We start from the raw sequence: 16,229 nt of genomic DNA, 5'->3' as shown, positions 1-16,229 counted from the left end.
CTTCTATATCATTAACATATATTGTAAAAAGCTGCGGTCCCAGCACTGATCCCTGCGGTACCCCACTGGTCACTGCCTGCCATTCCGAAATGGAGCCGTTTATCAGTACCCTTTGTTTCCTATCAGCCAACCAACTTTCAATCCAAGTTAGTACTTTTCCCCCAATACCATGCGCCCTAATTTTGCTCACTAACCTCCTATGTGGGACTTTATCAAAAACTTTCTGAAAGTCCAGGTACACTACATCTACTGGATCTCCCTCGTCCATCTTCAGAGTTACATCCTCAAAAAATTCCAGAAGATTAGTCAAGCATGATTTCTCCTTCATAAATCCATGCTGGCTCTGACCTATCCTGTTACTACTATCCAGATGTGTCATAATTTCATCCTTTATAATAGACTCCAGCATCTTTCCCACCACTGAGGTCAGACTAACTGGTCTATAATTTCCTGCTTTCTCTCTCCCACCTTTCTTAAAAAGTGGTACAACATTAGCCACGCTCCAATCCTCAGGAACTGATCCCGAATCTATCGAACTTTGGAAAATAATCACCAATGCATCCACGATTTCCCGAGCCACATCTTTCAGTACCCTGGGATGTAGACCATGAAGACAGCGAGGTTGACTATAGATTTAAAAACAGACAAAGATTTATTCACAAAATTACACAATGAAACAGAAAGAACAGAATAAAGAGCCCCTACAGAACTCAGCCGATCCAGCCAGACTTAATGATGCTGTTCCGAATACACACAACAGTCCCAATAAGCAAACCCCCTTTAAACCCCAGTATAAATGGGACACCTGCTTACAGGGTGATGTTGAAGGGGAGAGAGAGAGTTCCCACACAGCTCCCTGTTGAACTCCCCAGTTCAAGACTGAACTAAAACTGCTCAGCTCAGTTCAGCCAGAGAGCTGACCACTCCCCTTCCATTATACAGGGCACTTCTTAAAATGACCCCTTTGGCCTGAAGTCTCACCTGTTTACACATAATCAAAAGGCCTCGCAAAATCCTTTTCATCTCTGTCCCAACCCAGACCGATCGGAGCCCGGCCTGGTTTATTACCCCTCGGAGAAAATACCAAGGACAGAGTCTCCTTGAGCCAAGGGACAGCCTTTCAGAAAACAAACAGGGCCTAGCTTTGTGATCGAGGTGATGGGGAACTTGTACAGGACCCTGTTTGACCCCAGCTGGAGGACTGGGGACAGTTGTGGGGGCCACGTTATAGGGAAGATGTGAGTGTATCGGAGAGAGTGTGGGGGTGGTTTACAGGAATGGGTCCAGGAATGAGAAACTTCAGTGATGAGGATCGATTGAAGGATTGTTCCCTTGGAGAGAGGAGGCTGAGAGGGAGATTTGATGGAGGTTTTCATCACCATGACAGGGCTGGGCAGAGCAGATCGGGAGAAGCTGTCACTGACGGTAAAACAAACAATATGAGTTGGGTGTTGATTGAAAGTGATCATGAGAAAGAAGCCTTTTCACACAGAGAGTAATTGGGCATTGAAAACACTGCCTGGAATTAAGATGGAGGCATCCGAGAGGGAATTGTTGGATTATTTGAATAGGAATGGTGTTCAAGGTGAGGGGGGGAAGCAGGACATTGGCACTCGGTAGTAGGGCTGCTGCAGGATAGATGGGCTGAATGGCCTCCCTCTGAACCGTGACTGGTCTGTGATTCTGTGAAATGCTGGAGAAACTCGGTGTCTTTGAGACTCGAGGAGTCAGATTAGAGTCAAAACATTCCCTTTCCTTTCTCTCCCACAAAGTGGGAAAGTGTGAGGTCAGGAACTTTATTGGGAAGAATAGAGGCGTGGACTATTTTCTAAATGGGGAGAAAATTCAGAATTCTGACCTGCAAAGAAGCTCGGGAGCTCTAGATTGGGATTCTCTCAAGGTAAATTTGTAGGTTCAGCCAGCAGTTAGGAAGGCAAATGCAATGATGCCATTTATTTTCAGAGGACATGAATTTTAAAGCAGGGATGTATTTCTGAGGCTTGATAAGGTTCTGGTCAGACCACATTTGGAGTATTGTGTACATTTTTGGGCCTCGTATCTCAGGAAGGATGTACTGACCCTGGAATGTGTTCAGAGGAGGTTCATGAGAATGGTCCTAGGAATGAAACGTTTAACATCTAAGGAATGTTTGAGGAAGCTGGGTCTATACTTGATGGAGTTTAGAAAGATGAGGGGGGAATCTAATTGAAACATGTAGAATACTGAATGGCCTAGACAGAATGGATGTTGGGAAGATGATTCCATTGGTAGGAGAGATTAGGACCTGAGGGCACAGCCTTAGTGTAATGGGAAGACCTTTTAGAGCGTAGATGTGGAGAAACTTCTTCAGCCAGGGAGTGGTGAATCTATGGAATTCATTGACATGGAAGGCTGTGGTGGCCAGGTCATTGAGTATATTTAAGACTTGATTGTCAAGGGGATCAAGGGTGACAGGGAGAAAGCAGAACAATGGGGTTGAGAAACTTATCAGCCATGATTGAATGGCTGAGCAGACTCGATGGGCTGAATGGCCTAATTTTTCCTCACGTGTCTTATGGGCTACATCCTTCCTGAGGTATAGGCCACAACATTTCTCACAGTAGGAGCAGGAGGAGGACATTCAGCCCTTTAAGCCTGCTGCCCCATTCAATGTGATCTCCATTGAGCGTCCGATGCAGTCCCGTGTTCCTGCCTTCTTCCCCATACTCTTGGATCCCTTTACTCCTAAGAAATATATCTCACTCCTTTTTGAAAACGTTTAATGTTTTGTCTTCAACTGTCTCTTGTGCAGAGAGTTCTTTGGGTGAAGAAATTCCTCCTCATTTCACTCTAAGATGGCCTACCCTGGACCATAGAGTGTGACCCCTGACCCTGGGCTCCCTGGTCACCTGGAGCATCCTTCCTGTGTTGACCCCTGTCTGGCCCTGATAGAAGTTTATAGGTTTCTATCAAGTCCTCCCTCATTTCTCAGCTCCAGTGATATTGTGCAGATATTGGTGCAGTCCCCCTTCCTCGAGGGGAACTGTAATGGAGCTGAGGTTGAGGGTGGATCAAGGATTACCCATTGGGAGAGAATGAACTTTGACCTTGTTATTTAACCTGAACTCCTGAACACTGAGAGAAGGTTTTGGGGGTTTGTACTGACCCTGAGTCACACCTGGCTCTGTCCACTGGAGTCTGACGTCACCCTGGGCTGTGAGGTTGGGAATTCGATGCCATCCTGTCGGGTGTAAAATTCTTGTGCTCAGTTTTGGAATGTATTTTTTATTCCAGTGAATGTGGAGGTTGATGTCCTGAACATATTCTCATCAGCGGAAAGCATCACACTGGAGGCAAATTACAGTGGGATTGTCAGAAAGACAGTTGGGAGTCACAACTGGAATAATGACAGGAATTACGGCAGGAATAATGACAGGACTTCCACAGGATCCGATTTATCTCTGGAACAGCTGTGGGTCCGGCTCGTGTGTTCGTTTGTGCAGAGCCACGGAGCTCAATGTAAGAGGAAACAGAGAGGGGACAGTAGATCGAAGGATACACAGTACCGCAGCAATGCAGCCCAGGAATGGACCTGCAATAGACTCTATCCCTACTCCCGATATCAAATCACTCTCTTGGTCATTTACCGAGAGCGGTCCAGTTTATGGCTGCACTCGGGACATTACACAGGGATCAGCCGTCAGGTTTATACAGGCCATGCCAGCACCACGCAAGGAGGTGAGAATCGATTTGTTAAAACAGGGGAGAGCGGGATCTGATTACATCTCCCCAACTGCCAACTCTCTGCCCCACCCTCTCTACCCCACACCCAAACCCCTCCCTCCCTACCCCACACACAAACCCCTCCCTCCCTACCCCACACCCAAACCCCTCCCTCCCTACCTCACACCCAAACCCCTCCCTCCCTACCCCACACCCAAACCCCTCCCTCCCTACCTCACACCCAAACCCCTCCCTCACTACCTCACACCCAAACCCCTCCCTCTGTACCCCACACCCAAACCCCTCCCTCCCTACCCCACACACAAACCCCACCCTCTCTACCCCACACACCCCCCACCCTCTCTACCCCACACCCAAACCCCTCCCTCCCTACCCCACACCCAAACCCCTCCCTCCCTACCTCACACCCAAACCCCTCCCTCCCTACCCCACACCCAAACCCCTCCCTCCCTACCCCACACACAAACCCCTCCCTCTGTACCCCACACACACCCCTCCCTCTGTACCCCACACCCAAACCCCTCCCTCCCTACCCCACACACAAAACCCACCCTCTCTACCCCACACACCCCCCACCCTCTCTACCTCACACCCAAACCCCTCCCTCCCTACCCCACACCCAAACCCCTCCCTCTGTACCCCACACCCAAACCCCTCCCTCCCTACCCCACACACAAACCCCACCCTCTCTACCCCACACCCAAACCCCTCCCTCTGTACCCCACACCCAAACCCCTCCCTCTGTACCCTACACCCAAACCCCACTCTCTGTGTGTGTGTCTGTGTGTAGTGTGTGTGTGTAATGTCTATGTGTGTAGTGTGTGTGTGTCGTGTCTGTGTGTTGTGTGTGTGTCGTGTATGTGTGTAGTGTGTGTGTAGTGCCTGTGCGTCTGTGTAGTGTCTGTGTATAGTGTTTGTCTGTGTGTAGTGTGTGTCTGTCTGTGTAGTGTCTGTGAGTGTGTAGTGTCTGTGTGTAGTGTGTGTCTGTCTGTGTAGTGTCTGTGTGTGTGTCTGTGTGTGTAGTGTCTGTGAGTGTGTAGTGTCTGTGTGTAGTGTGTGTCTGTCTGTGTAGTGACTGTGTGTGTGTCTGTGTGTGTAGTGTCTGTGAGTATGTAGTGTCTGTGTAGTGTCTGTGTGTAATGTCTGTGTGGTGTGTGTGCCTGTGTGTTGTGTGTGTGCCTGTGTGTAGTGTGTGTCTGTGTGTAATGTGTGTGTCTGTGTGTGTAGTGTCTGTGTGTGTAGTGTCTGTGTGTGTAGTGTCTGTATGTGTAGTGTCTGTGTGTGTAGTGTCTGTGTGTGTAGTGTCTGTGTGTAGTGTGCCTGTGTGTAGTGTCTGTGTGTTGTGTGTCTGTGTAAGTTGTGTGTGTCTGTGTGTAGTGTGTCTGTGTGTAGTGAGTGTAGTGTCTGTATGTGTAGTGTCTGTGAGTGTGTAATGTCTGTATAGTGTCTGTGTGTTGGTGTAGTGTCTGTGTGTAATGTCTGTGTGTAGTGTGTGTGCCTGTGTGTTGTGTGTGTGCCTGTGTGTAGTGTGTGTCTGTGTGTAATGTGTGTGTCTGTGTGTGTAGTGTCTGTGTGTAGTGTGCCTCTGTGTGTGTAGTGTCTGTGTGTGTAGTGTGTGGGTAATGTGTGTAGTGTCAGTGTGTGTAGTGTCTGTGTGTAGTGTGCCTGTGTGTAGTGCCTGTGTGTTGTGTGTCTGTGTAAGTTTTGTGTGTGTGTGTGCGCGTGTGTGTGTGTAGTGTGTCTGTGTGTAGTGAGTGTGTGTGTAGTGTGTCTATGTGTAGTATGTGTAGTGAGTGTGTGTGCAGCGTGTCTGTGTGTAGTGAGTGTGTGTGTAGTATGTGTGTGGTGTGTGTAGTATGTGTGTAGTGTGTCTGTGTGTAGTGTGTAGTGCGTGTCTGTGTGTATAGTGTGTGTGTAGTGAGTGTGTGTGTAGTGTGTCTATGTGTAGTGAGTGTGTGTGTAGTGTGTGTGTGTAGTGTAGTATGTGTGTGGTGTGCCTCTGAGTAGTGTGCCTTGTGTAGTGTGTGTGTGTAGTGTGAGTGTGTAACGTGTGTGTAGTGTGTCTGTGTGTAATGTGTGTGTGGTGTGTGTGTGTAGTGTGTCTGTGTAGTGTGTGTGTGTAGTGTGTCTGTGTGTAGTGAGTGTGTTTGTGTAGTGTGTGTGTAGGAGTATGTGTAGTGTGTCTGTGTGTAGTGAGTGTGTGTGTAGTGTGTGTAGTGAGTGTGTTTGTGTAGTGTGTGTGTAGGAGTGTGTGTAGTGTGTCTGTGTGTAGTGAGTGTGTGTAGTGTGTGTGTAGTGAGTGTGTGTAGTCTGTCTATGTGTAGTAAGTGTGTGTAGTGTATGTGTGTAGTGTGCGTGCAGTGTATGTGTGTAGTGTGTGTGTGTAGTGTGCCTTGTGTAGTATGAGTGTGTAACGTGTGTGTAGTGTGTGTGTAATGTGTGTATGGTGTGCGTGTGTGTGTAGTGTGTCTGTGTAGTGTGTGTGTCTAGTGCGTCTGTGTGTAGTGTGTGTGTGTAGTGTGTCTGTGTGTAGTGTAGTGTGTGTGTAATGTAGTGTAGTGTGTGTTGTGTATAGTGTGTGTAGTGTAGTGTGAGTGTAGTGTGTGTGTGTCAGTGTGTGTTGTGTGTCAGTGTGTGTTGTGTGTCTGTAGTGTGTCTGTGTGTAGTGTGTGTAGTGAGTGTGTGTGTAATGTGTCTGTGTATAGTGAGTGTGTATGTAGTGTATGTGTGTAGTGCATGTGTGTAGTGTAGTGTGTGTGTAGGATGTGTGTGTGTCTGTGTGTAGTGTGTGTACTGTGCCTGTGTGTAGTGTGTCTGTGTGTAGTGTGTGTGTAATGTGTGTGTGGTGTGTGTGTAGTGTGTGTGTCTGTGTGTGTAGTGTGTCTGTGTGCAGTGTGTGTAATGTGTGTGTGGTGTGTGTGCCTGTGTGTAGTGTATGTGTTTCTGTGTGTGTAGTGTGTATAGTGTCTATGTGTGCAGTGTGTAGTGTGTGTCTGTGTGTTGTTTGTGTGTTGTGTGTCTGTGTGTAGTGAGTGTGTGCGTAGTGCATGTGTGTGTAGTGTAGTGTGTGCGGTATGTGTGTGGTGTGTGTAGTGTGTGTGTAATGTGTGTGTGTGTAGTGTGTGTGTGTGTCTGTGTGTATAGTGTGTGTGTCTGTGTGTGCTGTATGTGTGTAGTGTGTGTGTAGTGTGCCAGTGTGTAGTGCGTGTGTGTAGTGTAGTGTGTGTGTAGTATGTGTGTGGTGTGTGTAGTGATTGTGTGTAGTGTGTGTGTGTCTGTGTGCAGTGTGTTTGTAGTGTGTGTGTGTGTGTGTATAGTGTGCGTGTGTCTGTGTGTGCTGTGTGTGTGCTGTGTGTGTGTACTGTGTGTGTAGTGTGTGCCTGTGTGTGCAGTGTGTATGTGTGTCTGTGTGTGTGTGTGTATGTGTGTAGTGTGTGTGTCTGTGTGTAGTGTATATGTGTCTGTGTGTTGTGTGTGTAGTGTGTGTGTGTGTAGTGTGTGTATGCAGTGTGTCTGTGTGTGCAGTGTGTCTGTGTATGCAGTGTGTTCGTGTGTCTGTGTGTGCGTCTGTGCATGTGCATGTGCGGCTGTGTTTGCGTCTGTACATTTGTGTGTGTCGGTGTGTCTGTGTGTCATGTGTCTGTGCGTATGTGCGTTCGTGTGTCTCTGTGTGTGTGTGGGTCCGTGAGCACATGCGTGTGTCTGTGTATGTAGTGTGTCTGTGTGTATGTCTGTGTGTGTGCGTGTGTGTCTGTGTGTATGTCTGTGTGTGTGCGTGTATGTCTGTGTGTGTGTCTGTATGTTTGTGTGTGTAGTGTGTGTGTGCGTCTGTGCATGTGTGCGTGCGTGTGTCCGTGTGTGTGTGTGTGTGTGTGGGTCTGTGTGCAAGTGCGTGTGTCTGTGTGTGTAGTGTGTGTGTGTCTGTGTGTGTAGTGTTTGTGTCTTTGTTTGTAGTGTGTGTGTAATGTGTGTCTGTGTGTGTAGTGTGTGTGTAGTGTGCGTGTAGTGTGGATAGTGTCAGTGTGTGTAGTGTGTGTGTAGTGTGTAGTGTGTGTGTAGTGTGTATAGTGTGTATACTGCCTGTGTGTGTAGTGTGTGTATAGTGTGTAGTGTGTATCTGTGTGTGTGTGTAGTGTGGATAGTGTCTGTGTGTGTAGTATGTAGTGTGTGTAGTGTGTGTAGTGTGTAGAGTGTGTATAGTGTCTGTGCGTATGCATGTGTGTGTCTGTGTGTATTGTGTTTATGTGTCTGTGTGTGTAGTGTGTGTATTTCTGTGTGTGTAGTATGTGTGTGCCTGTGTGTAGTGTGTGTGTGTCTGTGTGTGCAGTGTGTGTGTAGCGTGTGTGTCTGTGTGTGTAGCGTGTGTGTGTAGCGTGTGTGTGTCTGTGTGTGTAGTGTGTGTGTCTGTGTGTAGTGTGTCTGTGTGTGCGTCTATGCATGTTTGTCTGTGTGTGTCTGTGCGTGCAGTGTGTGTCTGTGTATAGTGTGTCTGTGTGCCTGTGTGTGCAGCGTGTCCGTGTGTGCAGTGTGTCTGTGTGTGCAGTGTGTCCGTGTGTCTATGTGTCTGTGTGTGCGTCTGTGCGTGTGTGTCTGTGTGTGCAGTGTGTGTGCAGTGTGTGTGTAGTGTGTGTGTGTCTGTGTGAGTAGTGTGTGTGTGTGTGTGTAGCGTGCGTCTGTCTGTGCATGTAGTGTGGGTGTCTGTGTGTAGTGTGTGTGTGTCTATGTGTGTCTGTGTGTGCAGTGTGTGTGTGTTGTGTGTGTGTATCTGTGTGTAGTGTGTGTCTGTTTGTGTAGTGTGTGTGTGTGTGTGTGTATAGTGTGTGTAGCATGTGTGTGTCTGTGTGTGTCTGTGTTTGCAGTGTGTGTGTAGTGTGTGTGTCTGTGTGTAGTGTGTGTGTCTGTGTATAGTGTGTCTGTATGTGTCTGTGTGTAGTGTGTGTGTGTCTGTGTGTGCAATGTGTCTGTGTGTGCAGTGTGTCTGTGTGTTTGTGTGTGCGTCTGTGCGTGTGCATCTGTGTGTAGTGTGTGTGTGTGTGCAGTGTGTCCGTAGTCTGTGTGTCTGTGTGTGCATCTGTGCGTGTGTGTCTGTATGTAGTGTGTGTGTCTGTGTGTGCGTGTGTGTCTGTGTGTAGTGTGTGTGTGTCTGTGTGTGCACACACACACAGATACACACTACACACTATACACACACTACACTGTGTGCGCACTGTGCATGTGTGTCTGTGTGTGCGTTGTGTGTCTGTTTGTGGGTCCGTGTGTGTGTGCCTGTGTCTGTGTGTGCATGTGTGTGTGTCCCTGTGTCTGTGTGCGTGTGCGTACATGTGTGTGTCTGTGTGTGCGTGTGTCCCTGTGTACATGCGTGTGTCCCTGTGTACGTGTGTGTGTCTGTGTGCGTAGTGTGTGTGTCTGTGTGTAGTGTGTGTATGTAGTGTGTGTGTGTCTGTGTGTAGTGTGTGTGTGTCTGTGTGTGCAGTGTGTTTGTGTAGTGTGTGTGTGTCTGTCTGTGTAGTGTGTGTGTAACGTGTGTGTCTGTGTGTAGTGCGTGTGTGTCTGTGTGTGCAGTGTGTTTGTGTAACGTGTGTGTCTGTCTGTGTAGTGTGTGTGTGTCTGTGTGTGTAGTGTGTGTGTGTAGCGTGTGTGTCTGTGTGTAGTGTGTGTGTGTCTGTGTGTGCAGTGTATGTAGTGTGTGTCTGTGTATAGTGTGTGTGTCTGTGTGTAGTGTGTGTATTGTGTGTCTGTGTATAGTGTGTGTGTCTGTGTGTGCAGTGTGTGTCTGTGTGTAGTGTGTGTGTGTCTGTGTGTGCAGTGTGTCTGCGTGTGCGTCAGAGCTTGTGTGTCTGTGTGTGCTGTGTGTGTGTGTAGTCTGTGTGTGCAGTGTGTCTGTGTAGCATGTTCCCCAGAACATTAGCTGAGTTTCTGGATCAATAGATTAGAGTGGTGCTGGAAAAGCACAGCAGGTCAGGCAGCATCCGAGGAGCAGGAACATCAACGTTTCAGGCAAAAGCCCTTCATCAGGAATAGAGGCAGGAAGTGTCCAGGGTGGAGAGATAAATGGGTGATGGGGGTGTGGGGCTGGAGAGAAAGTAGCATTGAGTACAATAGGTGAGTGGGGGTGGGGATGGAGGGATAGGATGACCAACTTGACACTGACATTGTTTACAAACCCACCGACTCCCACAGCTACCTGGATTACACCTCTTCCCACCCTACCTCTTGCAAAAATGCCATCCCGTATTCCCAAATCCTCCGCCCACACCTCCTCCCTCACCACTAATCCAGAATCTGGTCTCCAGTATCTGCAGTCATTGTTGTTACCTCTATCTGATATTATATCAGGCTATCATGATGGACAGAAACCAAAAGAACTGCGGATATTGTAAATCAGAAACAAAACCAGAAATTGCTGGAAAAGCTCAGCAGGTCTGGCAGCATCTGCGGAGAGAGGAACAGAGTCAATGTTTCAAATCCCAGTCACCCTTCTGCACTGTGCTGAGGATCACCAGACCCGAAATGTGAACTCTGGTCTCTCTCCGCAGATGCTGCCAGACCTGCTGAGCTTTTCCAGCAATTTCTGTTTCAATTTGGAAATAACTGCGTCTTAACTTAAACAAAGGGAGTGAGAATGCGATGAGGGTAGAGTTAGCTAACGTGAGCTGGGCAGATAGATGAGCAGAGACCATAAGCCAGCATTGCCAGGTAGAGATCATCAAACAACACAGCATAGGAACAGGCCATTCAGCCCAAGATGTGGTGCCGAATTAAACTAATCCCTCTGCCTGCCCACAGTCCATATCCATCCATCCTTTGCATATTCATGCTAATCTAAAAGCCCCTTTAACACCCTTACTGTATCAGCCTCTCCCACCACCCAGCCCCTGGCAGGGTGTTCCAGACTCCTATCACTCTCCGTATAACAAGACTTGCCCCTCTTGTTTCCTGTGAATTTGCCCCCCTCCTCCCCTCACCTTAAATGCAGATCCCCTAGTTTGAGACATTTCATCTCTGGGAAAAGGATTCTAACCTTTGACCCTATCAATTGCATCATAATTCCAAAAACTTCTATCACGTCTCCCCTTCAGCATCTGGTGCTCCAGAGAAAACATCCCGGGGTTTTCCAGTCTCTCCTTAGAGCTAATACCCTCCAATCCTGGGAAACCTCTAATCCTGGGAAACCTCTAATCCTGGGAAACCTCTTCTGCACTGTCTCCAAACTCTCCCCATCCTTCCTGTGACTGACCAGAATTGAACACAAGTGTGGCCTAACCAGAGTCTTATCGAGCTGTAACATTATATCCTGACCCTTGCACTCAATTCCCCGATCAACAAAGGCAAACATGCCATCTGCCATCGTTACCATCCTATCTACTGGTGTGGCCACTTTCAGGAGCTATGGTCTTGAACCCCAAGACCCTTCTGCCCATCAATGCTGTTCAGGGTCCTGCCATTAACTGTATGCTTTTTCTTGACATTTGATCTCCCAAAGTGCAGCACCTCACACTTGCCCAGGGTAAACTCCATCTGCCATTTCACCACCCATATCTGCAACTGATCGATATTCCCGCTGCATCCTTTGACAACCTTCTAGGCTACCCACAACTCCACCCATCTTTGTATTGTTGCAAACTTACTCACCGACCCATTTATATTTTCATCTAAGTCATTTACATATATCACAAACAGCAGTGATCCCACTCTGGACCCCTGTGGGACACCACTAATCACCGCCCTCCAGCCCTCTACCACCACCTCGACCTCAGTGGGCAAACCAATTCTGAATCCACTCGGCCAAGTCATCGTGGATCCCGTGCACCTCAATCTTCTGGCTGAGCCAACCAGGAGGGACCTTGTCAAAAGCCAAACTAAAATCCATGGAGATAATATCCACTGCTCTAACCTCAATCATCTTCGTCATCACCTTGAAAAACTCAACCAAGTTAGTAAGACGCGACCTGCCATGCACAAAGCTGGACTGACTGTCCCTAATTAGGCCAGGCTTTCGCAAAAGAGTGTAAATCCTATCCATAAGAACTCTTTTTCAATAGCTTCCCAAACACCGATGGGAGACTCCTCAGTCTATAGTTTCCTGGATTATCCCTATTTCCTTTGAACAAGGAGCAGCATTGTCAGTCCTTCAGGACCGTTCAAGTGGTTAGCAGGGATACAAAGATCTTGGTCAAGACCCCAACAATCTCCTTTCTTGCTCCTCTCAATAACCTGGGGGTAGATCCCATCGGGCCTTGGGGACTTAATGCTATTCAAGACTCAATGTTACTTCTTTCTTGATCTCAGAATGTTGTAGCATATTAGCATATCCTTCTCCTGGGTGACTACCGACACAAGTACTCATTTAGGATGTCGCCCACATCCTCTGCCTCCGTGCACACGTTCCCACCTCTATTCTTGAGTGCTTCTACATTTTCCGTGGTTGTCCTCTTGTTTTTAGAGTATAGAACATAGAACATAGAAAGATACAGCGCAGTACAGGCCCTTCGGCCCTCGATGTTGCGCCGACCAAATCCTACCTAACCTATACTAGCCCAATAACTTCCAAATGCCTATCCAATGCCCACTTAAATGACCATAAAGAGGGAGAGTCCACCACTGCTACTGGCAGGGCATTCCATGAACTCACAACCCGCTGTGTAAAGAATCTACCCCTAACATCTGTCCTATACCTACCACCCCTTAATTTAAAGCTGTGTCCCCTAGTAACAGCTGACTCCATTAGCGGTAAAAGGTTCTCAGTGTCGACCCTATCTAAACCCCTAATCATCTTGTACACCTCTATCAAATCTCCCCTAAACCTTCTCTTCTCCAATGAGAACAGCCCCAAGTGCCTCAGCCTTTCCTCATACGATCTTCCTACCATACCAGGCAACATCCTGGTAAACCTCCTCTGCACCCGTTCCAGGCCTCCACATCCTTCCTATAGTATGGCAACCAAAACTGCACACAATACTCCAGATGAGGCCGCACCAGAGTCTTATACAACTGCAACATGACCTCAGGACTCCGGAACTCAATTCTTCTACCAATAAAGCCTAGTACACCATATGCCTTCTTCACAGCACTATTTACCTGGGTGGCAACTTTCAGAGATCTGTGTACATGGACACCAAGATCCCTCTGCTCATCCACACTACCAAGTAGCCTACCATTAGCCCAGTAATCCATCTTCTTGTTACTCCTACCAAAGTGAATGACTTCACACTTAGCTACATTGAACTCCATTTGCCACCTTTCTGCCCAGCTCTGCAACCTATCTATATCCCGCTGTAACCTGCCACATCCTTCTTCACTGTCCACAACTCCACCGACCTTTGTGTCATCCGCAAACTTGCTCACCCAGCTTTCAAGCCCCTCCTCTAGATCATTTATAAAGATAACAAACAGCAATGGTCCCAAAACAGATCCTTGTGGAACACCGCTAGTAACTGCACTCCAAGATGAACCTAGTCCATCAACTACTACCCTCTGTCTCCTTCCAGCCAGCCAATTCCTAATCCAAACCTCTAATGCACCCTCAATGCCATACCTCCGTAGTTTTAGCATTAGCCTACCATGGGGTACCTTATCGAACGCCTTGCTAAAATCCATATACACAACATCTGCTGCTTTACCCTCGTCCACCTCCTTAGTCACCTTCTCAAAGAACTCAAGAACACAGTATGTATAGAATTCCTTGGATTCTCTTTAACCCTACTTTCCAAGGCCATTTAATGGCCCCTCCTTGCTACCCTAATTCCCTGCTTGTGTTCTTCCCTGCTTTCTTTAGATTCCTTATGAGCTGTGTCTGTTTTCAGCTTCTGAAACCTTATATTTGCTGCCTTTTCTCTTTTGATTAAATTGGCAAGCACCCTTCTTATCCAATGGTCCCTTACTTTGTCAACCTTGTCCTTCTCCTTACTGGAACATGCCTGCCCTGAACTCTCAACAGCTGGTCTTTAAACAGCACCCTGATGTCAAATGTGGACTCGCTAGATAACAGCTCCTCCAAGTAACACTCCCTAGCTCGTGTCTAAAATGGACAGAATTTGCCCTCCCCCCAATTCAGTACCTTCCTGCAAGGTCCTGAATTATCATTACTCATAGCTAGCTTAAGACTTTAGGAGTTGTGATCACTGTTTACAAGATACTTAACACCCTCCCATCCTGGCACCTTCCCCTGCCACCGCAGGAACTGTAAAACCTGCGCCCACACCTCCTCCCTCACCTCTATCCAAGGCCCTAAAGGAGCCTTCCACATCCATCAAAGTTTTACCTGCACATCCACTAATATCATTTATTGTATCCGTTGCTCCTGATGTAGTCTCCTCTACATTTGGGAGACTGGGCGCCTCCTAGCAGAGCGCTTTAGGGAACATCTCCGGACACCTGCACCAATCAACCACCGCCCCGTGGCCCAACATTTCAACTCCCCCTCCCACTCTGCCGAGGACATGGAGGTCCTGGGCCTCCTTCACCGCCGCTCCCTCACCACCAGACGCCTGGAGGAAGAACGCCTCATCTTCCACCTCGGAACACTTCAACCCCAGGGCATCAATGTGGGCTTCAACAGCTTCCTCATTTCCCCTTCCCCCACCTCACCCTAGTTCCAAACTTCCAGCTCAGCACCGCCCTCTTGAACGATCCAACCTGTCCATTTTCATTCCCACCTATCCAGTCCACCCTCCTCTCTGACCTATCACCTTCTCCGCCACCCCCATTCACCTATCCCAACTATCTTCCCCCCCTCCCATTTATCTCTCAGTCCCCCCCCCCCCCCCCCCCCCCGGCCCACAACCCTCATTCCTGATGAAGGGCTTATTCCTGAAATGTTGATTCTCCTGCTCCTCGGATGCTGCCTGACCGGCTGTGATCGACGCTGGTCTCCAGCACCCTCCAGCCCTCACCTTCTCCCTCCTGTGCAGGTCGGTGTCCTGTAATCAGTGGGGGCCCACAGGAATCTGCACTGTCTCCATTCCACACGAACCACTTGGAGGAAGGAGGCAAACGCACTGTAACCACATTAGCAACTGACATAAAAATCGATGGAGAGGCAGATGGGGAGCAGGGATAGATTGAGTTTCCAGAGAGATATTGATGGGTTAGTGAGCAAAACATTGTCTGATGGAGTGTAATGTGGGAAAGTGTGAGGTGGTTTAGTTGGGAAAGGGAGAAAAACACAAATATTATTGAAATGAAGAGGAGCTGCAGAAAGCTGCAACACAAAGGGGCTTGGGGGAACGTGTACACCAAACCCAGAAAGCTCACACACAGGGGACAGCAGGTCATCAGGAAGGGCGAATGGAGTGTTGGCCCATATTTCAGGAAGGTTGGAGTGTAAGGGAAGTCTTACTGGAAGTGTACAGGCTGCTGGGGAGAGCACGTCTGGAGCACTGCCAGCTGTTTTAGTCCCTTATTGAAGAGAAAGACACCAGTTCATTGGAGGCAGCTCAGAGAAGGTTCCCTTTGATGATCCCAGTTTGGGGAGGGAAGGGGTTGTCTTAGGAGCAAAGGTTAAACAGGTTGGGACTCTACCCACTGGGGTTTAGAGAGTGAGAGGTGGTCTCACTGAAACAGACTGGATTCTCAAGGGGTTTGTCAGGGTCAACGCTGAGAGAGTGTTCCCCCTCAGGGGAGAGTCTGGGACCAGAGGGTGTGGTCTCTGAATGAAGGGGCACCGATGTCAGACTGAGATGGGGAGGAATTCCTTCTCTCAGAGGGAACTCCTTGTCACAGGGAGGGCTGTGGGGGCAGAGTCCTCGTGTATATTTAAAGCTGAGAGAGATTCTTGATCAGTCACTGGGTCAAGGGGAAGACCAGGAAAGTGGGTGTGAGGAATGTTGGATCAGCCATGATCCTATTGGATGGGGAAGCAGACTCGAGGGGCTGAATGGCCTCCTCCTGTTCCTATCTCTTCTGGTCTTATCTCCTTTTTGAAACATTCAAAGTTTTTGCTTCAGACATTTTCTGTGGCAGAGAATTCCACAGCTTCCCCACAGATTCCCCACAGATTTCCCACAGATTTCCCACAGATTCCCACAGGATCCCCACAGGATCCCCACAGGATCCCCACAGATTCCCCACAGATTCCCCACAGGATCCCCACAGGATCCCCACAGATTCCCCATAGGGTCCCCACAGGGTCCCCACAGATTCCCCACAGGATCCCCACAGATTCCCCACAGATTCCCCACAGGATCCCCACAGGATCCCCACAGATTCCCCACAGATTCCCCACAGGATCCCCACAGGATCCCCACAGATTCCCCACAGGGTCCCCACAGATTCCCCACAGATTCCCCACAGGATCCCCACAGGATCCCCACAGATTCCCACAGATTCCCCACAGGATCCCCATAGATTCCCCACAGATTCCCCACAGGCTCCCCACAGGATCCCCACAGGATCCCCACAGATTCCCCACAGATTCCCCACAGGATCCCCACAGGATCCCCACAGATTCCCCACAGGGTCCCCACAGGTTCCCCACAGATTCCCCACAGGGTCCCCACAGGGTCCCC

At 48.7% G+C, this 16,229-nt stretch overlaps 1 protein-coding gene across 1 annotated transcript in view; it reads left to right on the top strand.

The window, feature by feature from the left end:
- Window positions 1-16,229, top strand: part of LOC132829721 (uncharacterized) — a 63,264-nt gene that overhangs the window by 21,101 nt on the left and 25,934 nt on the right. The window contains exon 2 of the mRNA XM_060847097.1: window positions 3,274-3,717. Coding sequence (XP_060703080.1) covers window positions 3,274-3,717 — 444 coding nt within the window. The remainder of the gene's footprint in view (window positions 1-3,273; window positions 3,718-16,229) is intronic.

Source organism: Hemiscyllium ocellatum, chromosome 2, assembly GCF_020745735.1.
Source record: "Hemiscyllium ocellatum isolate sHemOce1 chromosome 2, sHemOce1.pat.X.cur, whole genome shotgun sequence".
Lineage (NCBI taxonomy): Eukaryota > Metazoa > Chordata > Chondrichthyes > Orectolobiformes > Hemiscylliidae > Hemiscyllium > Hemiscyllium ocellatum.
The sequence above is the reverse complement of the archived record's forward strand: the minus strand, read 5'-3'. Positions and strand labels throughout refer to the sequence as shown.